Below are 25,778 nucleotides of genomic sequence, written 5' to 3'. Positions count from 1 at the left end.
CCAGTAATCACTGTGGGACAGTCAGAAAGGGGCTAGAGATAAACTGGACGCTTTACTTTTTAAATGTATTATCCACCTGTCCAGGGCTCTGGGTCCCGTCCCCTGAAGGTCGTCCCTCCACAAGCTCAGGTACAGGTCTGTTCTGGGCAACACCACGCCCCATGGTTTCGTGGAGGGAGTTCACTCTGCTGGAGCGATTCCCCCACCCCCTCTTTTTTTGGGAAAGGCTAAGGCTTTTGGAGAAAAGGCAATGAACTTAATGTAAGAATGCATTTGGCATTCGTGTTCAGAGAGAGGGGCTTCTTATACTCCCGAAGGACAGGGCGTGCATGAGGGCCCTAAATCACAGGAGAGAAACAGTTCTGGCCTCTGGAAGCAGACGCAAACCTGGCTGCTCCCCCCTTCCTGCCTATGTATATCTCTCAACACCCCCCAAATCCATCTGAGGATTCACAGGCCACGAGACGGTCTTTGGCTTCCCTTTCAACAAATTTATCTGCAGATGGTGTGTTGCTCTGAGATAAAGCCAGATTTACTTTAATCTGGAAGTAAAATATTAGCTTATTTAAGTAGCCACAGAGCTAGGACTTCACCTCTGACTCGTTGATTCATTATATATGTATTTCCCACCACAAGCAACATATTGTGGTGGGAAATACAAAAACGAGTAAGATGTAATTTATTAGAAAAATATGTGTAAATACCTCAGTACAATGTAAAGTGGGATGAACTGCTTTAAAACAGAACTAAATGCTACAGGAGCACAGGAGCCCAGTGACTGATTTCAGCTGAGGAGATATCAAAGTAGGTCGCATTTTGCCATCACATTGGTCAACTGCTCTCATTTTGGAAAAACAAGAGGGGGAGGAGTAAACGTCCTTTTCATTTGTGCCAAGGCTGGGGGGCGGGGCGGGGCCTCAATGCAGACAGAAAGTTTATATCCAAGAGTCCCAAGCAGACAGTATTCATTTTTTTAGAATCATCTTGCCCCACAGTAAACAAATCATCTGCTTTTATAAAGTGCCCCTGGTACTCGGAAGAAATTAGTTACCATATACTTCGTCCAAAGTTGATCAGTATTACAGCATTTCGGGAGACCAGTCCCTTCACCGCGAGAGCAGGTGTCCGTTAGACAGTAAGTAAAGTGCTGCAGTGGGCCATGATGTTTCCTGTCCTGAACAGATCTTCTCATATCCCAGGAAGAGTCAGCTCTCCTTGGGGTGACTCTCCAACTGCCACCTGCCCCGAGAGGACCCTAACTTTTCAGGGCACGTGGAATCAGCGCCCGGCACGTGTGCTGCCCCATTGCCCATGCCCACGGTGAGTAAGCAGGGCTGCCGACACCAACGCAGTACAAGAGGCGTGACCGCCTCACCCCCTTCGCACGTCCCAGGGACTCTGCGAGGTGGGGACGGCTGTACCTCTGTTTCTCTTAGAGGAAAAGGGCTCAGAGAGGTTGACGAACCTGCCCAGGTCCCGCGATCGGGAAGGATGCAGCTTTCTGTGTCCCGTGCTGCCTCTCCAGGTCTGGGTAAGGATACAGATTTGGAACTCGGATCCTCATCAAGGGAGGACGATCACTTTATGAGCCCTGTGCCTGGAATCTAACATCGCACCTCGTCCAATCTCAAGGAAACGCTTCATCACTGACATGTGCTCCAGGGCCCGAACGTGAACTGACTCTCACCCAGCACCAACGCACGCTCACCTCAGACGCCGACACCTGGGAGGCTGTGGAACGCACACGGTACCTGCTGCTCCCTTTAGTTTGTCGAAGCTCCCTCACCGTATTAAGTCGCCTCACCCCAGCGCAGAGGAACACAGATCCCATGACCTCAGCTTCCAGAGACCGGCCCCCCACAAAATGTTTCTGCAAAGGGCCGGGAACCACACGTGTCTGCCACACTCTCCCAGCCACTGCTCCTCCCCGTCCTCGCCCGAGCCCAGGGGGAGCCCTGCCGGCACTTCTATCTCAGGCTGTTCCCAGGGAAAGGCTGTCCCGGTGAATGAATTTTCTCCTCTCCCTCATCACCCGTTTCTCACTTTGCCTCTCCTGCCCAAACCCTCTGACCCGGGCTCGCCACTCAAATGCTGTTCCTCTGGACTGGCCTGCCCCCTCCCGCCCCGTCTGCCTCACCTGCATGGCACTACAGCGGGCAAACCATTCTGCCCTCCTGCAGCAGACAGGCCCCGAGCAGGGCTGCAGTCTAAGGGGGCAGGCCGGGCACTGCCCTGACCAGCTCGCTGGTCTCCCGTCCGCCTCCCTCTCAAGGACCAGCGTGATCTGGGTGATTCATGATTTATTTGATTAGACTGGCAGAAGTACCCTCGTGGTCAGTTCTGCCTCAGCGGGCCAGCTGGACGCGTGATGAGGCACGAAAGCTTCTTGATCAGGTTTTTTGCCCACAGTAAAACAGAAACAAAGAAAAGCTTTTTGAAAGAAACAGCACCCTTGACATTTGCACTGGGAAAGAGAACGAGACATAATCATGTATCCAGGACAACCGACCCTCCCCGCGGCTCAGAATTCACACTGAGAGAAGGCAGGTGGGAGAGCGACTGACTCCCCTGCCCTGAGGCAGAAGCGAGGTGGTGCCCACACACCACCAGCAGAGGGCGCCACTCAGGACCCCGCCCCTGCCCCCTGGCAAATCCTCTGGCTCCTAAGAAAAGCTGCCAGACCAAATTTCTACTTGGCCATCCATAAAGGTTAAAGTGACTTTATAAACAACATAGGCTGATTTCGTCCCTAAAGAAGCAACAATCGATGCACCCAAGCTTGTTTATTCCCCTGCCTCGGGCGGGGGGTGCCCGGGGACAAGGCCAACCTTTGCTCAGAAAGCGAGAGCAGCCAGCCCCATACTTACATGTCACTGCTCGGGTTGGGTTTGATTGAGTCCTCAGCTGGAAGGCAACACTCCATAACCTCATTGAAGCCTGCATTCCCAATATTCTTGGCAAGCTGCAAAAACAAAAGTCTATTTCAGGGTACTCAATTATTAATACCTTCCACTGCTACTCACGACTCACACAGCTGATGATTTATTTAATGGTCACTAAGAAACAGAGCAATAAAGTGGTTTGCCTTTAATGAAGCTGGACAAAACCCAAACCCCAAAGGTACCCATAAAACTAGAGATAAGAAACAGCATGCCTCTTACAGAGGAGTGTTCTCATAAAACGTCCCCTAGATAGAATGCCTCCACGGACAGGGAGAAGCAGTAACTCGGCCCAGCTCCAGTTTCTATCCTTTCCCCCCACCCCCCAAAAAAGAACCTGTGCTCCAGCTGAAACAGATCTGACAGCCTTTACTTACACCAGCAAGGGGGTGGCTGATACAGCAGGGAGGGCGCTGGGCCAGGAAGCCAAGATTCGGGTTCAAATTGTGGTCCTATTTCCTGGCTTTGTGACCACAGGCAAGGCAGTTTACCCGAGCTTCAAGTTTTTAATAATAAAATGGAGATACCTACTTACCTACCTTGCCCGGTTGTAATAATGATAAAATGGGATAATTTCTGTAACAGCATTCAATAAACTAGAGCACTAAAAGCGTATCTGTTCCAGTGTAAGGTCCTTACTTGCCGATCAACCTTCTGACTTGTCAGAAATGAGCAGGTTTTCACCAGTGCTCACTGATACAGGCACTGTGCTGGATGCAGCAGGTACGAGATAAACGCCAGGCCGCCCTGGCACGCTCCTGAACGGATGTGCGGATCTGGAGTGACCAGGATCCTTAAGAGCACAGATTTCATCCCACCCCCAGCACCCAGCTCAGCTCCTGACTGAGATCGGACTCTTCAATATCTAACGAAACAAAGAAACCGAAAGGAAGCACCAGGCCCAGTGCTTTGGAGAGAACAGACATTTTCATTTCCACGTTGAAAACGATGCCGTGGGAGCAGCGACACTTCTGGTGCTTCGCCCTCGGTGAGTCATGTGGACACAGGTCGAGGGGGACTCTCTGCGAGGAAAGGGTGAGCCCCAGTGGCCTCTTCTCGCTCCAGGGGGGCCGGCTGGAGCAACAGCCAAAGGGACCTGGCTCAGGTAGGGCCAAACTTCCTGGTGGCAAGTAAGAGGGGATCTTGAGGGAGGCCAAAGGACAATGGAAACACGCAGTCAGCCTGATAATCGGGTGGGGAGCCTTCCTAATTCTTCCCTGTCCTTGACAAGTGAACAGAGCTTCTGGATGCCCCGAGCCCCAGGCTCTCAGCAGCCCTGCCTTGGGTCCTCGGTCCTCAGCCCTGGCCCCGGGGCCTCAAGGAGACGTCAGGTGGCAAAGCCCCAGGCTGCCTCACTGCACTTTCCTGGACACGGGGCTGCCCGTCAGGGTGGTGCAGAGCAGGGGGCCCAGCGTACCATGGAGCCAATGCCCCGACGATTTCGGCGGCGCCTGGTGCCAGATCCAGGCTGAACCTCGGCGTCGGGGCCCCAGTTTAGAGCCAGGCCCACGCTAAGGCCTCACCGTTCAGTGCAACGTGGACACCATCCCACACCCAAACCGAGTTATCTGCAGGGCAGTGACAGGACAAGCCACAGCACCCGCCCCTGGGAGCCTCCCGGTCTGCAAGCAGATGGCAGGGGGCGCGAGGAGGAGGATTCCCCGGAATCCGAAACCTGCTCCCCTTCTGCTTGGGCTTGGCTGGCTTACTAGGGGACAGCTGGTCCAGGGAGCCACCACGGCCGTGCGTCACACTCGTCCAACGTGGAGAAATATGCCACCTCACAGCTTTACCAGGCTCCAGCAAATAGGTTCAGCCTGCAGAGAACCCTCTGGAACCATCAACAAAGCAAAGCACTTGCAGATGGAGGCTGCAGGGTCATGTCAAGAAAATGTGCGGTCCAGCAGGCCGCGTGGGCAGGAGCCTAGGCAGCAGGAAGGCTGGTTAAACAGCCCGGACACACACGCCCTCCACTCCCAGAGCCCCATCCCCGGCTCGTGGGGCCGCACCGAGGCTGACGGGGGGCCCTGGGGTGTTCAGGTGCCGCGTCCTCAGGGAAGCGAGCCCCAGGACACACACGGAGCCCTCGGGCAGGCTGGGCTCCGGGCATGGCACACGGGCCTGCTCCAAGGGGCTTGGTCTAACGAGACAGAGGTGAACGAAAAAGAAAAAGAAGGGCCCCGTGATGCGGGCTGGACTGAGTGCTATGGAGACAGCAAGGGGCCGGCAGCAGAGCAGGGACCTGGTCTAGACACCGCTCTCTCACATCCCGAATCTGCACGAAACCCTGTGTGCGCCTCCCTCACTGCACAAGGTGCCCTGAGGATGGGGACCAGGAGTCACACGTTCCTGGAGACCTGCAGCACCAACCCTTGAGGGGCCCCCTGAGCCAGAAAGAGGCCATAGGTTTTCTCTAGAAATTGTTTCCAGAGTTTGGGGTGAGGATGGGGAAACCTCCTGCGCCCTGTTTTCATGTTTCCAGGTGGAGGGTCACCAGTTCCTGTGACATTCTGTCTTCCTCTGTTTTTAGGCACCCGGAGGAAAGAAGCGGACAGTGAGAGAAACGACTTCCCTGTCCGAGGGGCTCAGAAGAACGGGCACCCACAGGAGGCAGCATCGGTGGGTGTGCCACTCTGCCCGTGCCTGGGCCCCGAGACCGCGTCTGGGGCTCGGCTGCCACCACACGTGTGAACCAGGTCAGCCGATTCTGCTGTTTTCAACCATGAATCAGACCTTTGCTCTCTCAAGCGGTCCCAAATTCATGTAGGGAAATGGGGTGTTAGCTACTGGGCCCCCTCAGGTCCCAGGAGGCTGGAAGGCTTGGAGCGCACGGCACATCTTTAATATACAGGTGGATAAAAAGGCCCGGGGCAGTGAAGGAACCTGACCCTGGCAGGCGAGCTAAGAGACAGCAGTGAGCTCTAAACTGCCGCCTCCAAAGAACGGAGCACGAAAATACTCTGTGGTGCACGAAATACCCTGTGGTGCGCGAAAAGAGTTGTGTATCGCGCTTCACCTGCGCCTCTAGAAATTCTGCTTTCGGTATATTTGACAAAGTATATAATACACTGCTTAGTAAGTAGTACAAGTATAACTATACATTACATACATGTATATGTTTTGGTGCTCAATTTTTTCTGATAGGGTTTGTGGTTAAAAAAAGTTCAGAGTTGTGATTTAAGAAAAAAGAATAGAACACAGGCTCTGGCCTCCTTTTTAAAATGGGGTTCTTGTTTAGGTTAGATAAGACAAAGGACCTGGGACAATGCCTGAAGCATAACAGTCACTCAATAAATGGTAGCTGGTTCTACATTTCTGGCTGCTCTTTGCAGCCTGAGTGGCTTCATTTCGGACCCAGGTGAAACCGCAGTATGATCTGTGAGAAAGCTCTTGGTTTCTGGGGGCTTTCCTCTCCACTCCCTGTCTCAGATCCAGCTGTCGGCTGGTTTGCTTTATATTTAACAGCTTGTTAACAACTTCATGAAGAGGCAGGAGAAAGTCATAAAATAGGCCCGAGTCAGTAATATGTGCTCCTGGGGGTTTCTGACCCTGTTCTTTGATGGAAGAAGGTTTTTAAATTACTGACTCAAATTCAATTCCATGATACTGAAATTTCCTGAAATTTCCTTTACTAATTTCACTTACAATATGAAACTGATCATATGATACTAGGACCCTCGTACCAACAATACTGTTTTATGTAGGACCTGAAAATCAGAACTAAAATCGTAATCTTCTATGTTAAGGAGGAACTTTATCTTTTTAAAATTTATGCTTATCAGGAGGTTTTCTGAAAGCAGATTTGCTTTAAAATCTAAGGATCTTAGGCTGGTGCATGCTAGAGTAGTTAAAATGGCACAGCTTGCCTGAACTCTAATCAAATTAATACTTCAATTACCCCAGTTTCTTTCCACTGAGTAAGAAGTGATTCTAGAAGCAGGAGGCAAAGGGAAGGAAAGATGACTGCTGACCAGCCACCTTCACAGATGCTGCTGAAACCCACTCGGTTGACATGGGAATCAAGCATGGCTTGAAACAAAAACAAATTATGAAGGAAATGGTGAAACCACCACGACATACCATCAGGGGAAACTGTTTACAAACCCCAGGCCAGAAAATACTTTATGGAATTAAGCAAAAGACTTCTGTCATGAGGACCACGGTGAGACCATATGGGGGGACAGAAGCTGCACTTTACGGGGTGAGCATCTGTCTATTTAGGACACAATGCCAGCCAGGAAATGAAAATCCCTGCTCGTGTTATCTGCTGTCTCCATCAGGCCGTGCAAAAACCCCTCTCCTGGCACAGCACATCCATGTGTGTGGCTCTGTGACTCTGCTCTGGAAAGCAGCCCTGTCCGGGCTGCAGCCTCGGACACGCCAGCAAGTTATCTTCCAGTTCACCCTCTTATCTCTTTAATAGGGTACAAGGGGTCTAATTAACATGTGCTGCCCAAGAAAACGTATTCTGATGAACACACCAGCCCAAGACCCTGACACCACTGCTCTGTGAACCTGAAAGGTTCACAAACGGAGCAGTCAACCCGGGTGGAGTCTGCCTGCGGATTCACACATTAGGACACGCAGATGATTTTTCTGGAAGGATTTTGTGCAAATCATCTTGGAGGAGAAGGTAGCAACGATAATAATGATAGCTAATACTTTATAGTTCTCACTATGTGCTGGATGTAATTCTGAACACACGCACACAGTGTGTGTGTCAAGCCTTCTGGAGGTCTTTTGTTCAGGCACCTGACTGTCTAAGCAAAATAAAAGAACCAGGTGCTCTAAAAAGGCTTGAAATTCTCATGCTTTACAAATGGTACTAACACCTGACACACACCCTCCACCTATTGCTTAACAAAGGGCTGAGGAATAAGGGTCTGGAGGTGGTGTCATGCCCGCAGTAACGGGGTTGGGGTGAGAGGGGGAGACGTCCGCCGCCTGGGAGTGGCCAGACAGGCGAGTTCAGGGGCACAGAGAGGGTGGGAATAAACCCTACGTGATTCAGGCCTCTGCCCTTTGTTTTTCTGATAACCACTCAGGAAAAGAGGCTTAGACAAGGGAGAGTTTAAAGCTATGGCAGAGATTAGACATCAGAAATATCTGCAGATCTTAGTTAAGCAGCCTCTTCCTGATTTCTCCATAATGGCTGAGAGTTGGTCAAACTTTGAACGCCTAGGAGAATATACAGACGAGATACAGACGGAGGCTCCAGGAGAAGAAACAAAGATCTGAGCCCGGGATCAGAAGCCAGCTCATCTTTTCATCGAAATGGAAACATTCTCCTTCCACCCGTCTCTGGTGTTTCTCTCTGCAGTAGGCAGTAGTCTCAGGCATATCGTCAGTTAAGTTTCTGAGACACATTTAAGCAGGTATAACAGATGTGTCAGGATCAGGCTCCTACCAGCTTACACAAGCCAGCTGTTAAACTGCCATTATTAAAAATTACATTATATAAACTCATGATCAAATAAACTATACTGGGGAAGTCCCTGGTGGTCCAGTGGTTAGGACTCCCCGCTTCCACTGCCGGGGCCCAGGGGTCGATCCCTGATCGGGGAACTGAGATCCCATAAGCTGCGTGGTGCAGCCTCAAAAAAAAAACAAACAAAAAGACTATACTAAAAACAAAGTAATACTCAAAACTCATCACTTCCTAACTATTTTACTATGCTGTTGCAAACTTCCTACATAATGTGTGCGGTCTTTCCCACCGCACATTCAGTTATCCACACTGTGGCCTGCAAATGGCCAGGGTGGGAGCATTTACATCACGTGACTGGGACTACAAAGCCGGGCTTTTTTCCCTCCCAGAGAGCTGGCGGTTAGACATTTGTCAGGGATGAGGACGGGGAATGAGGAGGGACGGTAGTGATGTTTAAATGCTCTCCACAGGGAGAGTCCTCAAGGCTTAAGCGTGTGAGCTCTGGAATCAGATTAAAGAGGCCTCCACCCCAGATCTGGTGCTTTGATAACTACGTAACCTTGGGCTTGTTAAAACATTCTAAGCCTCAGTTCCTCTTTTGTAAAATGGGGATAATACACCAGGGCCACAGGGCTGGAGTGAAGGGCAAAATGAGCTAAGACACACAAAGCGCTCTGCGAAGTGCCTCGTACAAAATCAACAATTATTACTTCAGCATAAACCACTGAACACTTCCAATTGTTTTAAAAAAAAAACCACCAGGGCAGTACAGCAACTGCGGTAGTTTACCAGTGCTCACTGAGAAGTAATTTATGTTTCTCTGAAAATATACTGTGAGAATTTCAAATCTATGCCATCACCAGTTACCCAGCATACCGCCTGCACACACACAGCTCTGTGATGGAGGCTGTACGCGTTATGACATTAACTGTAGTGTGCAGCCAAGAATACACTGCTGGGTCCCGCCAAGGCTAGCTTAGCTGTAAACTTGAAGTAATCCGTGATGCTACTAAAACTGGGCTACCAGAATCCACTCTAGCTTCTCCCAGCTTTGCTTCTCAAGACCATAAACGAACCCCTTGGAAAGACAGGAAGGATCTGACAAGATAGTTCTAAAAGCATCACAAGTTCAGACACATTGGATCCAGAATAGTCATGGGTACGACTCACGGCCCCCTGAGAGGTCTACTGACCACAGTAACTGGTTTTCTGCCAAGACTATTGCTCTCGACACTAAAATCAACAGCAATCAATATCCCCTAAATAGTCACCGTCCAATGCTCAGCCACCTCAAGAAACAATTTCAAATACTGCCTTCTCATCAGCAGTTATAGACTTTGGAAACAGTCCGAAGAGCTCATGTTTTAGGTGCCCCAAAGCACCGCCCATGTGTGATACGCTTGTTCCTCGGTGGAGCCAGAGTCTCAAGCTCTGAAAGTCACTTTACAGGAAATGCTTCAACCCCCTAATACACTGCATGGCTTATGTGTTATCACCCAACCAACAATGAAACTTTTTTTTTTTTTTCAGAAACAAAGGCAGTAGAAGCAAATACTAGTATCTCTCCCAAAAGGCAACAATAAGGGACAGAGGACAAGTCCACCAGAGGCTTGAGCCAGGTAGTGACCGCACCGCAGACTTGGCAGACGACTCAGGAAGAATGAGTCCTTTACTGTCTCTGGGCTCTGGGTTCTGCACCTGCTTAATGACTGGGGTGAACGGAACTCTGCCACCATCTTATTCCAGAATCTCACACCAGTCTCAACGCTCCTTTATAAGTTCAATTCATTTTATTCATTTAAGGATAAACCCTTGTGGGATTTCCCTGGTGGTCCAGTGGGTAAGACTCCGCGCTCCCAATGCAGGGGGCCCGGGTCCGATCCCTAGTCAGGGAACTAGATCCCACATGCATGCCGCAACTAAGAGTCCACATGCCATAACTAAGAAGTCCGCATGCTGCAACTAAAGATCCCGCATGCTACAACTAAGACCCGGCGCAGCCAAAAAAAAAATAAAAAAAGAATAAAGCTTTGCAACCCTCAACTATAATACTAGTAGCCGAGGAGGAGGAATTACCAATGAGTTTCTAATTGCCCAAATCCACTTGGCAATATCAACAGCTACCAGCCCAGTGGAATTTTAAGAAACAGAAACGGATTCGAGTGCCAAAATGAAAACCTAGCTTTCAGATCATTTGTTTTCACTCCAAAATCAAGGATTTGAAACGTACCAGCAGCTCAGATGTTCCTAACACATCCAGCGTCAGGGACTGCATCCTGGAGTAGTGAACCCCCAGCTCTCGGTGGATCCCAGAACACTCAATGCAGGTCAGAATGCCCAGGTTGGTGGAGAGCCACGTAGGATCTGCCAAAGAGAATGGGGAAAATCGCAGCTTGTAAGGAGAGGGCAGGGGTCAGAACTTTTTTCTTGCATAGTTACTGAACATGGAGTTTTGTTGCATCATTAGCATTTTTTTTTTGGATCCTAGATGCAGCTGGAACCCTCGTTCATCATTAATTACCACCGATTTACACACAATACACACATGTGCACGTATCTATTCTCCCTCCTCTTCCTAGGGCTCCACCTCCCCATCCTTCCATTCATTTGTTAAGCACTCCCAAGGGGCAGGGCTGTGTGTACAAGAATAAATAGGACACGGCGCCCTCTAGTGGCCGAGGGTCCCTGGATACAGACCACCCCCATCACCAAGCCGATGGTACCAGCAAAGGGGACAAAGTCTAGCACCACACGGGGGACTGTCTTAACACACGTCTATATGTCAAAATGCTAATAACCGGCAGAGAACACACACTATGTGCTGATGCCATGTTCCGTTCAGCACAGAGTTGAAGCAATTATAGTAGCAATAATAGCTCAAAGTGTGAGAGCTTCAGAAATTACAGGTGCTTTCCCTTAATTTCTCATTTAACACATACAAGAGTGCCTGGAGGCAAACAGGGCAGGTGTCTTCACCATCTTGCTCAGAGAGGTGAAGGGCCTTCCTTGCTTGAGGCTGCAGAGCCAGACTGCAGCCCTGCCTTCATCTGGGCTCAAACCCACACCTGCACCACATGTTTACTTGCTCAGCGAAGCCTCCTAGCCGTGTGCCAGAGTAGGCACTCAAGAAATGCTTGACAGATGAATGCTGAATTTACTGAAAACACGGAATTCAAAATAAAACATTCTTGAGCACATGATCACAGCCCAGAAGTACAATTCTCTTTAGAATTGCTTGTTGCCCTCAGAAACTCATAGGAGGCAAATATTGCAACCTTGGTCACTAGTTGATTGCAAAGTTACTTTAAAAATGTTCACATTATAAACATTTTATCCGAGTTTGGAAATACTCCTGGGCACTGGTGTTTTCACTTCACTAGACCTATTCTACCAAATCGACCGTGTCACGCTTTTGGTGGGTATGAGTGTACATTTAGACTGCTTTATATCACTCAGACTGTCTTTTAGCATTTTAAAACAAAAATGTCATAGCTTTGATTCCTTATAAGAGTGTTTTAGAAGTCCAAGTACTACACTGTCCTCGTCTAAGAAAAAGCACAATTCGCTACCTTCACTCCCTGCAGCGTCTCCTGCCAAAGGTATGTTTTTAACGGTCCGAGACCCCATGAGGTAATTCCTCAAATTACCCCCAAATACAGCCTCCAGGGTAACAGGAACCCACGGCACTTCTCAACTGTCCACTCTATTTTCGATGTGCCTTTTTTAAGATGGAAGTTGTCACAGAACAAGGGGAATGAAAAGGCACACGGCCACCCTAAGCAGCCCACAGCGTCTCTCATTCCACGACGTTCAGGGAACGCTCCTCCACAGCTCCCCTAACACCGGCCCATCTGAGCTACAGGAATAAGTCAGCTCATTAAACGCTTAAAATACTGGTTGTTAAAATCTACCATAGTTTATGTCCATTGAAAATGAAACCCCAGGAGGCCTTATCAAAACACAGAAATAAACACCTCATTTCACGGAATGTGGCAGCTGGCCGGGGCTCACAGACAATCTCCACTGGTCCCTTCATCTTCCAAAAAGGGAAACTGACATCTAACAAAGTAAGTGGCTCTTCCAGGGTCACAGACTACACAGCAGCTTAAAGTTACTGCAGAAGTTCTACAAAGCGGTACAAAGGGAGGATGGATTGAATCCCGGAAAAAGCCACAGCCTGGAGCCAATACAATGACCGGATGACCCTGGTTCCACCCTCGCTGTGTGCTTCTGTTTTCATTTCTCAAAAAGCATTTAAACCATTTCAGCTCTATGGGGTCCTCTCCCCGCAGGCCTGCTCTGAGGGCCCGGAGGCAGGCATCTTCCCACCCTTTCCCCCACTTAGTCTGCGCACAGTTCAGTAAGCATCTGTGTGACAGCGTGAGCTCAGGCTGGGCTGCGCTGAGCTTGGTGTTTGAAATGAAAGGGAAAATCAGTGACTGGCTTCTGTGAATCGGAACAGGATTTAAACGTCCTAGAGCTGGGAGGGGGTGGCTGGGTCACCTGGCGCCCCGCAGTCGCAACACACGTCATTGCCTGTCATCCTCTGGACCTCGGAGATGATCTCCTTTGTCAGTTCTTGGACTATATTATTTTCTCCCGTGTTGTCATCTCCCTTAAATGCATTGTTTAGAGCTTCTTCTTTGCTGTTTTGCAGCACAGACATCCATCTAGAAAAATAACAGTGACGCTGTGTTAAATCCCAAGGACAACTGCCCTTCCAAGGTCCCACCCCCAAACAACTTACATTTGACATTCCTGTTCGTCCTCTGCTTGAAAGTGGTATGTCCTGTCATCTGCACGGCAAGAGGGGTTTCATCAATTGTGAGCCCGGACAGTAATCCATACACAATTCCAAAAGAAAGTGGTTTGTAATTAACCTCAGGAAGAGTCTAAACTCTGTTACGAAGTCAATGATTTGTATACAACCCAGCACTCCTCCCTGCCCTTTACAAGCCCTCGCCTGGGAACTGTGGCTTTCTAATGCAAATTATCGAGCCAGCTCAGTTCCTCCATTCCAGTCTAAAGAGAAGCAACTTCCAAAAACTGAAGCTCTTCAATGAAAACCATCACTATCCTTTCAAAAGCTTTTTTTTTTTTTTTAAACTTGCTACAGAGTTGGCCCCCAATTGTTATGGCCCTTTGAATAGTAAAAGCCTTATCTAAAGTGAGTATCTTACAAGATTTCTGGTTTTCTTAGCCGAAAGTGTATATAGCCTCAGTCCAGTTGTGGGAAAGCATCAGAGAAACCCAAACTGAGGGACATATGACCAAAAAACTGACCAATAATTTTCAAAGTATCAAAGTAATGAAAGACAAGGAAAGATACAGAACTGATATAGACTGTAGGTGACTAGGGTGAAATAACAGCAGCAATGTGGAATCCTGGAGAGACTCCTGGAACAGAAAGAGGACACTAGTGGAAAAAATGGTAAAATCTGAATAAGATTCTTAGTTAACAGCATCACACCAATGTAAATTTCCTGGTTTTGACAGTTGCAGATATGGCTGATATTATATACTAAATAGTAATTGACAACCTGTACTATGCTGTCAGTATTAGGGGGCAGCTGGGTAAGGGATATACAGAAATTCTTTGCCTACAATCAGTCCAAAAACGAAGTAAAAAAGAAAATTAAATTTAAAAAACAAAAAAGAAAAAAAAAAAGGGAGGAGATCCAACTTCTGCAGATGGCAGAGCAGTGACAGGCAGGGACTGTCCTTGGGGTTCCCAGTAAACATCTGTGCCCCTCAAAGTGAGTGAACATTGCGGCCTTTACACTCCTGAAAGCACTTTAGTTCTTAGGATAATTCTTGGTGAGCTGACTGGGAGGAGGCTGAGGCCCAGAGAGGTTAAGAGGCAGGAACAAGCGCACCCCGTGGCCGAGGGGTCAGGTTTTGACCCCAGCTCTGATCCTCTTCCTTCTTTTTTTCCTGACACAGAGGGGACACCCTGCACCCTCTAGCCCCAGTCTGTTACTGAGAAAGGAACAGGGTTTAAGAGAACTGTGCCAAGGGGCTTCCCTGGTGGTCCAGTGGTTAAGAAACCGCCTTCCAATGCAGGGGACGCGCGTTCCATCCCCGGTCCAGGAACTAAGATCCCACATGCCTCGGGGCAACTAGGCCAGCGCGCAGCAACTACTGAGCCCACGCCCTCTGGAGCCTGTGCGCAACTAGAGAAGCCCACATGCCACAACGAAAGATCCCGCATGCCACAACTAGGACCCGGCACAGCCAAAAATAAAATAAATACTTAAAAAAAAAAAGAGACCCGTGTCTAGTTCAGAAAAATAAACTTAATCCTGTGATCCAAATGTTAGTGGTTGGGTGCTGGGAAGAGAGGCCGCTTTCCCTGCCCCCGCTCTACCTGGTGTGCAGAGCCTTACCTGCGGGAGGGCCGGAGCGGGCAGGTCCACATCCACTCTAAGTGGATCTCAGAGTCCTCGGGAAGCCATGACCATGACAGGTTACACCAGAGGACCGGGTCTGACATCAGGCCTAAAACCCTCCAAGTTTTCCCTGAGCCACTTCATGGTCAGACCAGGCACAGATGCCGCAGGAAAATCAAGGAGACGGGGGAACAACCCATTTCTGTGGCCAATTCTTCATTTTAACACGTGAATGGTGGAGAAGCAGAGGAAATTCTCTATGAAAATTTCCAAGTAAGAATTCCCTTGTATGGAACCCTCTTGCACTGTTGGTGGGAATGTAAATTGATACAGCCACTATGGAGAACAGTATGGAGGTTCCTTAAAAAACTAAAAATAGAATTACCACATGGCCCAGCAATCCCACTACTGGGCATATACCCAGAGAAAACCATAATTCAAAAAGACACATGCACCCCAATGTTCACTGCAGCACTATTTACAACAGCCAGGTCACAGAAGCAACCTAAATGCCCGTCGACAGATGAATGGATAAAGAAGGTGTGGTACATATATACAGTGCAATATTACTCGCCATAAAAAGAAACGAATTAGGGTCATTTGTAGAGACGTGGATGGATGCAGAAACTGTCATACAGAGTGAAGTAAGTCAGAAAGAGAAACACAAGTATCGTATATTAACACATATATGTGGAATCTAGAAAAATGGTACAGATGAACCGGTTTGCAAGGCAGAAACAGAGACACAGATGTAGAGAACAAACCTATGGACACCAAGGGGGGAGAGTGGCAGGGGGTGGTGGTGGTGGGATGAACTGGGAGATTGGGATTGACATGTAGACACTGATGTGTATAAAACAGATAACTAATAAGAACCTGGGGGCTTCCCTGGTGGCGCAGTGGTTGAGAATCTGCCTGCCAATGCAGGGGCCACGGGTTCGAGCCCTGGTCTGGGAAGATCCCACATGCCGTGGAGCAACTAGGCCCGTGAGCCACAACTACTGAGCCTGCGCGTCTGGAGCCTGTGCTCCCCAACAAGAGAGGCCGTGACAGTGAGAGGCCCGCGCACCGCGATGAAGACTGGCCCCCACTTGCCGCAACTAGAGAAAGCCCTCGCACAGAAACGAAGACCCAACACAGCCAAAAATAAATAAATTAAAAAAAAAAAAAGAACCTGCTGTATTAAAAAAAAAAAAAAAAAAAATTCCCTTGTATGGACACTCTTTCAAGATGCCTTTACACCAAGAACAGTTTCTAGCAGATTCAACTAGAGGGAGGAGAAAAGAGGACGTTTCCAGAGCCCTGCTGTGAGGTATCCTGGGAAGGGCTGCTTCTCTGCCCCAGGCTCGGGCTCCAGCCGGCCACGAACCCTCCATGTGGACCTGGAGAGGCACCCTGTGGGTCCATCCCACTCAGGGGACTGACCTAGATCATGTGCACCTTCTCCTACACCTCCCACCCCAACCTGGCATGACTGCATGATCTGAGGATAATGGCTCAGGACTTGAATTTGTAAACAGTGGGGTCAATCTGAGGGCAAGAGGACTGCACAAGCTCCAGAAGGGCTGGCCTTGCCACAGGGACGTCCTCCTTGAGAAGCCAGGCCCACCGACGGCTTGATCTGGGCGGGGAGTCCCTGTCTGGGGGAAAGATCGGTAAAGGAGGATTCTGCAGGGAAGCAGCTGAAGCCAGCGGTCAGTCTGTTCCTCCCGGGCTCTCTGGGTGATTCCAAGCTGGCTTTGCAGGTTCAGGGACAGGAGGAAGGGGCGGCTCCTCGGGGCCTGGTAGACTCACACCTAAAACAGCATCCTCGCTGCCCATCTACAGCTTGACTTTTATTTCTCCAGCCACCCAGATGTTTCACGAGCACAAAGGTGTCTCGGGGATACGTGTGTGTCCCAGCAGCCCGGTCAGCAGGTACAGTCAGACCCGAAGCCAGGCCCCCACCTCTCAGGTCACGGTTTTCTCGCTCTGCAGTGTCTCCCTTGATGGTTCCTGGGGGGGTGGGGGGGGATCCTGACCAGTTTCGACGTTTCTCTGTAACGACCCAAACCCACATAGCGCTGCAACAAAGCACTGCCACTACACACACCCCCAGGGCAGCATCACCTCTTGAAAACTAGCTGAGGATGACAAGTGTGTAGGACCGGGATTCATTCTACCCACTGGAAGACAGTGGCAAGAAGAGATGAGAGCATTTTTCAAAGACGACAGTGGACTCTGGCAAGTTCACCGCAGCGCCTAGGACTAGACTCGGTAAGCCCTTCCGGGTGCCGGAGGCTGGAAGCTCTTGACCGAAGGTATGTATCATGTCAGGCACCAGAGCAAAGACACTGATGGAATCTTGCAAATGTCAGGTGGCCAGAGCGCGAGCACAGAACCAGATGCCCGCAGTAACTCACGCCTGTAGCAGCAAGGCACACTCACACCTACCGATCCTCCTCGGGGCCTGGTCAGCTGTTCAAATGTGTATGCTGGGAGGCTATGGAGTCATCTACACGCCTGAAAGAAATGCTTCTGCACACGTGGTCTCTGACGGGGGCCCCATAGGGGTGCTGGAGCGACCGGGGCAAGCGAGGGCGTGCGGGCCCACCTCCCCGTGCGCAGAACTCACACTCCGTGACTAACCGCCGATCAGCTACTGGAGGGGAATGAGCCGCTTCTCATGAGTTACTGCTTCAGAAAATGAAAGGCCGCAGCCCTCCAAGTGTCCCCTAGACACTGGCTGATGTCAGGTACGACCCCCAAGCTGTCTCCGTTTAACTGTCACTTTTTATTGCCCTCCAGGGGCACATTTTAAACGACGGTCAATTCTCCACATTCCACACCGTCCTGAGTGAGTGAAGGACCTGAGAGTGAGGAGGGTAAATGAATCTGCGGGCCTGACTAAACTGAGCAGGGACACAGGACTGGAAGCTGGAGAGAGTCAATTTTTATTTTGCAAATCGGTCTGGAAGCTGCAGATCAGAACAAACAGCACCCAAACCACACACCGCACTGCTCAACGTGCTCCTACAGCTCTGCACCGGGCGCATGAGAACAGGACACCGGCCCGGGCCGCTGGACCAGGCGCATGAGAACAGGACACCGGCCCGGGCCGCTGGACCAGGCGCATGAGAACAGGACGCCGGCCCGGGCCGCTGGACCAGGCGCATGAGAACAGGACGCCGGCCCAGGCCGCTGGAGCAGGCGCATGAGAACAGGACACCGGCCCGGGCCTCTGGACCAGGCGCATGAGAACAGGACATGAGCCCGGGCCTCCGTCTCCTCCCCAAGCACAGAGGAGCCGGTAATCATTTCCTCTAAGTTTGCTGTGAGCATTAAATTACATAGTAACTTCCCACCCTCGATAATACAACCCAACACACATCTTAAAAAGCAGCCACCTCATGCTCCGGATACTGAGGCAAATAAGACAGCACTCATCTTCCCAAAAGGCACGGTCTGGAGTTTTCCTCTATAAATATAACTCTTGTGCCCAAATCCCCAGTGACTGCCTTTTGAAAGGGGAGCTGGCCCTTTCCTTCCCCGAAACTGTAACCCTGCCACCGAAAACTGCCAAGACCGAAAGGCCATCATATTTCTTTAAGATATCGCTCGCCCTTTCCCTCTTCCTTAGGCGATGCTGAGAGGCCACTCGCCACAATGGATGGTTCTGTGGCGGTTCTTCTGGGTCTGCCATAAAGACGAGCAGCACAGGAGCAGAAACACTAATTCTGGGGTGGGAAGACAAGCAGATTTCAACCTGAAAGTTTCAAGAGCTCTGCCGGGGACCTCATCACATCAGCGGTGCAGCAGTTCGAACAGCGTCCAAGTTAGGGGAGCTCTGATGACAGAACTGCCCTTTTTTATAGTGAAGTGAAGGGATGTTTAGGCTTGAGGGCTGATCTAGTATAATCTCCTTGTTTACGAATAGGAAACCCGAGTCTTGGGAAGCTGAGAGGACGTGCCCAGGTTTACAGATCCCGCGAGTGGAGCAAGGCCGTCCGCAGATTCAAGCCCTGAACCGAGAGACCGGCAAGCAGACCATCACCAGCGGAAATAAAAAGCACGCAGTCACCTGAAATAAAGGGCTTTCTCTTTGAAAACCAATTCTTTAAATTAATGCACTGTCTGAAATGGGGTTGATGCCCTAGACGAGAGTGTAAAATAATTTCTCTGCAGCACAGCGTCTGAGAAATAAACTTACGTGAAATTAGGTCAAAACACTTCTTCTCCTCAGGGTTGGTTTTCACTTGGCAGGTTAATAGGTTAAGCTTTGCAGGAGGCCGGTTTGCCTGTTGAAAGACAAAAAACAGAGATGGGTGGAAAGGAATGGGAAACCACAGTATCATTCCTCATTAAAATATAGCAAGAACAGGTTCTCACTGGTTTGCAAAGATAGCTATCAGAAGGCAGGCTTTTATGTGGAAGGCATGACAGAGGCACATCACAGGGTGTCCCTGGACCTCAGCTCCCAGGGGGCAGCTGCCCCTCCCTGCAAGGGACACTGGGGGCCCACACACCCACCCAGACAGGGGTACAAGTGATGCCAGCCCAGCTTTGAGGTCAAGGGCAGTGGGCTCCCCGAGATCAAAATGCTCCCCGGCTAAAGCTCAGAGACATTCCGTCCTGATCAGCTGGGAACATGGGCATCCAGATCAATTTCTGGTGATCTTAAAAGTGTTTTCCTGAGTATAAACACTCACTTGCAGGGAAAGTAACCTCACAGCACAAAAGTGACAGAGAAATTATATATATATATATATATATATATATATATATATATATATATATATATATATATAAAATGACAGATGACAGATTCATAATCCTTAATGCCAGCCATCTGTCACTTAAATTTCAACAAAACCCACCTCATTCACATACGTGTCCACCCACCTTCCGCCCTCCACACACAATGGTAACAAGAGATTTACAATACGTTTTTGTCAGAGATGTGTCAAAAATGACTATTTCATTACCATTTCAGAAACTATCATAACTAGTCCAAAAAAGCAAAGGGCAGAAGATAAGATAATTTCAGAAAAAAAAAGAATTCTGAATGGCAAAATGCCTCTCAGAAATCTTAGAGAAATATTCAAATATGAAAGGCTTATCTTACCCACCCACCGAGCTGCTGAAGGAAAGACCAAATAAAATGTCTTAGAGTTCAATTGTTCTTGTTTACCCCTTCCCGTGGCCACCAGCCATGTCAAGAAATTGTAAAAGCTTGGATTTGGGATTAATCGAGATACACACTCACATGCGTCTACATCTGGGCAGACCTGCATTTACAGACCCCTCTCCACTGAGCTCAGAGTCAGGGGTGAGGCAGCGTGGCCTCCGTTACAACAGGACTGACCCTTGCAGTGTGAACAGCAGCTGGGTTTGAGGACAGCAATCTGGGACAAGCAGAAGCTGGACAGACAGGGTTGGACCAGACTCTCCTGGTTCACGGCTGTGCTGACACCTCTTACGTGGAAATCACTGCACGTTCTGCAGTCTGCCGATGCCTAACAGACGCCCTTGGGTCATCAGAAATCAGTATGCAAAGACACCAAGCTCTGCCTGATCTTGCAAACCTTGACAATTCCAAGTAGAAGTACCATCAATCCTATTTTTGATCTTTATTAATAGAATTAACTGGCTCATCCAGGAACCAGTACACCAGATGATATGTTTCTACAGTAGGAGACCACGGCACGAATGCAACCAAGCACTCTACCAAGGTGTTCAGCCCATAAAAAAGTATGTGCCTATTCCATTACCTCATATGGTCACACAACTACACAGGTGCATTTAGGTGATGTTCCTGGACTACTTCCAAATGCTGGTGTCCACTGAGTCTTAGAAGCAGGAGCAGTAAAGGGGGTGATGCGCTTTGGTAAATACAGAAAACTTCCATGGACAAGAAGATGATTTTGAATAATAATAGCTACCTTCACTCAGTTGCTGCTGCTGCTATTGTTATTATCCTATTCTGTGCTTACCTGAGGCAGGCGCTGTTGTAAGCATTTCTAATGAATTAACTCATTTAATTTTCCCAGCTGCGCTCTGAGGCAGGAACTACTCCACATTTATAGATGAAGATACTGTCCCCGACAGACTAAATAATTTGATGGAGCTTATACAGCTTGGGAGCAGTGATGCCAACGTTCAAACAAGGCAGCCCGGCCCCAGAGCCCAAGCTCTTCACGGCCACTCTCTCCTGCCCTTGCCATGGCTTCCTGGGAAGCAGAGCCACTTCCCAGGATTACCTCTAAGTATCTCAAGTGCTGCAAAGAACCACACTGGAGTGAGTACTCCCCCTGCCCCCCCAACCTGCCTTCTTCCGTTTTCCCTGTGCTACTAGGAAAGTTGTTCATTCTTACTGAGACACAACTACCCTCAAAGACAGATTTCTTACTTCACAGTGTATGCACCACAAAATATGGAAAAATATCCAGTGCCTATATGTGAAGTAGGAATAATGATAAAGGTATAAATGTGGCTACTATTCAAAAAGGACAACCGTGAGAATGGTCCACAAAACCTAGAAGCTGCCCATCTTAAGCTGTTCCAAGTTTTACATTAATAATTGCTTGCTACTGGCCCATTCAGATTAACGATTAGCTGACAGCAAGGCTGTAAGAAAAATTCACAGGAGAAAAATTTTAAATAGAGAACATTCTATCCATTAAATTCCCTCCCTGCTACAATTTGGGGAAAATGCTGTCATCATGAAATTCAGCTATAGAACAGGTCTATCTAATTCATCAGATACCAGTGTTCCTTGAGAGCCTGATTTGAGAAGCCCTGGTTTAGTAGAAAACTCAGCAAGGAGCAGGAAACAGACCCTACAGCCCTGTTTGCCATGAAGACACGGATTATTAGTGACGCTCCCATTTTAGTCAGGCCATTCCATTTTCCTCCAATTTGTCAAGCTTTTAAAAGGAAGTTTATAGTCTTCCTTCTGCATGACTGATGATCATTAAAAAATTTTTTTTAGATTTTGTAAGACACAACAGACATTTCTTCCAGCTGAATGCAGTCTCCAGCCTTTGGCGGTGTGGAAAGCGACAAATTTGGCAAAGAGGATATCTAATTAGAGTCATTTTGTCCCAAGGATAACTTCTTTCCAGGGCCAGAAAACACAATTAGCCTTGTCTCACGGGGAATACCAACTTGGGCTTTCTACTGAATTCATCCCAGATGCTATGACTGTCCCTCTGCTAAAATACAGAATACAAGCATCTCATGTCCTAAACTGTCCCTTTTTTCCTGACGGTAAATTAACAAACATACTCAGGGAGATGCTGGCTGAACAGGTAAGCCACGCAAGAAGCCAAATCCAAACCAAACCAAACCAAACAGGCATCTCTCCACTCTCTTTCTCGGTGGAGGTTAATTCGCATCACAGTGTGTGAACGCTCTGCAGGTGCAGCAGCGCTGGGGTGTCGGGATCTGGCCTCCCAGAGCATGCAGGGTACCCCGCAGCAGAAAGAGGGCTGCCACAGGGACCCACTCATTTCCCAGGCGAGGCAGCGGGACGGAGCCCCCGCCTGCCACTCCGCTGGGCTGGAAGGCAGCTAAAGGCAGGAGGCGGCATCCAGAGAGCGGGACTCCCTCGAGAGGGATCCCCCCAAGGGCGAAGCACTAATACAACATGCGAGCGGCGTGACAAGCTGAGCTCTCTGCATGCTAGTAAAGCTAGTTATAACCGTACCATCTGCCAAAACCTGGGGCAACCCATCAACATTTAAAGAAAACTAAGCCTCCATGTCTTTTGAGAGGAAGCTCAAGCAACAGAAATGACGAGACCCAAAGTTTATGCTGTCAGCAAAGGATTACCAGACCTGCTGTCACTTCTGTGATGGCGGGGAGAACCACTCTTTGGCTTAAGCCGAGGCCCTGGGTCTAGTGGACACGCCAATGAAGCAAATATCCCAACTGGCTTTAGAGCTGTAAACAAGCATGAAACGAAACCCAGTCTTGTTTTATGAGATTTTCTGCACTGAGGCAGTAAACCTGACTCAAAACAGAGTAGAATACAATTCGAAAGCAAATCCCAGAATCGCAGGTGTTAGGGCAGGAAGGGAACCTGGCCTTCATCCAGTCTAACATTCTCCATTTTAAACAGGAGTGGTGACTAAATCAATTTGCCTTCCTTAGTCTACAGCACTTACACCCAGTCACACACACACACACACACATCCGTATGGAAAAAAATTACATCAGGATCCAAACTGCATGGCCCCATGAGGGACGCGGTGAGCGTAAAGAAGGCCAGTGAAGGCTGGATTTTGGAAAAGAGAAACGACCTTTATTAGCCCAGGCAGGAGCCACATTCAATCCCCCAGGCCAGAGGTCCCTCCAGACACTTGGTATCTGCTAGCTCTGCGGTCTCTCTCCCTTCTCACACAGAGTGGGTGTACCGTGGAGTACATACGGTCCGTGCTGCAGTGCCACCCTTCTGGCGGGGTTCTACTCTGTCTCCTCGCTCCTAAATACTGACAAGGGCAGGGTTTCTCTGGAACCACACTGAGCCATGCCCTCTGTCCAGGGCCCTGAAAAGGCTGTCTGCGCTCCCGCCCAGCTCTGCCGTTCACAGGGGAGCTGGTGGGGACAGGGGAAGAAAGACGAAGGCTGAGGCTCGTCTCCACTATGGGACTGAGGTCAGGGCCAGGCCTCCCGCCTGGGGTGCAGGAAGGCAGGCCACCACCAGCGTCCTCGTTCTCAGCAAAACGACAACCAACTCTGCCTTCAGACATTTAAAAAATATCTACCAGCCTCCACGGCTTTCACCAGATCCCGTCGCACCAGGTACGGTGATGATATGCCTAAAGCCCACCGTGGAAAAGGGCCGTGTTTGTAACTGTGGTTACAATCCCTCGTCTCCAAAAGCCAGATTAAGTAAATCATTTTATTCCAACTGGCTCAGCATATGCTGGCTCAGTTTCCTGCATGGGCAATTATACACAGACACAGGGTCGTAGAAAAAGAACCTGATGAAGGCTGGGTGCAGTATGTCTACGATAAAATTACTGAAATCTCTCTTCTCTTGGATTTCTGATTCCCAGACTCCTGACCACCTAAACTCTTTTCCCCTGATGGAAAAATAGAACTCTTTCCAAGTGTGATTTCCAATTTCCACAGACAAAGAAAGCTGGGGAGCGGTTTGCTGCTTGTTTCTGGGAGTCACAGGCCTCTGAATACAGACCACCTGGCTCCTCAGGTGTTCCTGACCCTGTGAGGCAGCAAGGGCCCCTGCTAGGGGAGCATCAACAAGGGGCAGGGGCACCAAACCGAGGAGGCACCCACACAGGCTCTTCTCAGCAGGGACCTTGTTTAAAATGCACGCCTAGTGCTGCAGCGCCGGGCTCGGTCCCCTTACCAGGCCTCCAGCCCACATCCCCTCGTCCCGCTACAGCAGAGCCCGTGATGACAGAGGATACTTACGGTGCCATGGGATATGGTCAGAAAACCATTTTTCACTGAACATTTCCTTTTCTGCCACACTTTTCGGATCCTTACAGATAAATGGGGAAAAAATAAAAGAGTTCAGAAATTTTGGACACAGGAGATTACAAACACACACTGAAACTCTAGCAGCGCCGTCTACGTACCCATCGCTTTTCTTGTAGAGGTTGCCATTCCGCTCGGTGCCATGCTCTTTGTTTCCCTGAGGCTGGTGTAAACTATAGGCTGTGCTCTGGCGAAGCTGTGAATCCTGAAAACAGTTAAGATGTTAGTGGTTTTTAATCCTGTCCAGATTCCAATTTTTAAAAAGCAGTACACAGAGACACTTACACCCTGACAAATTTTTTTTCTTTTTAAATTAGAGAATTTCTCCTCTTAAACACACCAAAAAAGGGACATAAAATTCATATCCTGGAACTCATAAATGCCACCTACCAGGCTGGAGAAGGAAATGACAAATGCCAGTATCCCCAAACTGGCTGAAAGAATGAGCCATTTGGAAATTACGAGATTTTACTTATTTACGAGCCTTAAGTCCCTGACAGTGGCAAGAAGCTCCTGGGGTGGCAAAAGCAGCCCTCGAGAAGGAAGGCAGTAATGCTACATGTTGGAAGAGGCGGGGCTTTCAAGCAAAAAAACACAAAAACAATGTTCTGCCTCTTACTTTGGGCAAGTTACTTAAGCTCCCTGTCTCAGTTTCCTCCTGGGCAAACAGGAAAACAATTTCTAGTAAGGACAGTAAATATAGGAAGGCTTGAGTGAGACCATGTGTGTGAATACCTGCTACGTAACACATATGAACAACATCTGCTTCCTGACCCCATCAATCCCAGCAGAGGGGCCATGGCCCTAAACCCAACTGCTCCAGCCTGAGGGCAGACTGTCCACCTGGTCAGCTGAGAATATGGCCAAGTCCACCACCGCTGGGAAACTCCAGCCTTCAGCTTCTTGAGGGCAAAGACCATTAATGAATCCCCTGGGCCCAAGTCCAGTGTCTGGGATCCAACATGTGCTCAACTGGTGTTTCACAGATGATACCAGAAGCACTAACCCTGGAAATTCTGGCGAAGGAAACAAGGGGAGCAAAACATGAACAAGGAGTTCACAGGTCAACCAGGCAGGACTAAGAGCTGCCTCCATCTGTTATGAGAGCCCCCGATCCAGTTCACTTCGTCACAGAAGAAACAGAAACGATGAAATTAAGTGACTTGCTCAAGATGCAAGGCTCGCTGGAGCCAGAGCGGAGGGTGGAAGGGAACTCCGCCTCGCACTCTGAGGCTCCTTCCACTGCGCCTCGTGCCCTCACCAGAGGACGCCCAAGGATCCAGAGCCAGCCTCGGTCCACTGTCGAGCAGCTGACCATCCCCCGGGATCCTAGGCACTGCCCAAACAATGAAAGAACCAGTGCACGAGAGTCAACATGATCCGAACTGAGAATACACCGGCTCCAGAAGTGAAGAGTCAAACGGAGAAAACCATGGGAGCGTCTGGAAGAAGTGAGTTTTAAAGATGAAGGTGAGAACCGGCAGAGGATAAGGGGAGGGACACAGGCGGAGGCCTGCAGAGGAAAGTGGTGGCTGT

At 49.3% G+C, this 25,778-nt stretch overlaps 1 protein-coding gene across 6 annotated transcripts in view; it reads right to left on the bottom strand.

Moving 5' to 3' along the window:
* The window catches only part of ASAP2 (ArfGAP with SH3 domain, ankyrin repeat and PH domain 2), a 159,059-nt gene that overhangs the window by 22,650 nt on the left and 110,631 nt on the right, over positions 1-25,778 (bottom strand). For all 6 annotated transcript variants that reach the window (XM_061210425.1, XM_061210426.1, XM_061210427.1 and 3 more), the window contains exons 10-16: positions 24,344-24,447; positions 24,177-24,246; positions 18,946-19,033; positions 13,115-13,163; positions 12,871-13,037; positions 10,598-10,731; positions 2,868-2,962 (exon numbers count right to left, since the gene is read on the bottom strand). In XM_061210425.1, the coding sequence (XP_061066408.1) occupies positions 2,868-2,962; positions 10,598-10,731; positions 12,871-13,037; positions 13,115-13,163; positions 18,946-19,033; positions 24,177-24,246; positions 24,344-24,447 (707 nt within the window). The remainder of the gene's footprint in view (positions 1-2,867; positions 2,963-10,597; positions 10,732-12,870; positions 13,038-13,114; positions 13,164-18,945; positions 19,034-24,176; positions 24,247-24,343; positions 24,448-25,778) is intronic.

The sequence above is a fragment of the Eubalaena glacialis genome, chromosome 14 (genome assembly GCF_028564815.1).
Source record: "Eubalaena glacialis isolate mEubGla1 chromosome 14, mEubGla1.1.hap2.+ XY, whole genome shotgun sequence".
NCBI classification, from domain to species: Eukaryota; Metazoa; Chordata; class Mammalia; order Artiodactyla; family Balaenidae; genus Eubalaena; species Eubalaena glacialis.
The sequence above is the reverse complement of the archived record's forward strand: the minus strand, read 5'-3'. Positions and strand labels throughout refer to the sequence as shown.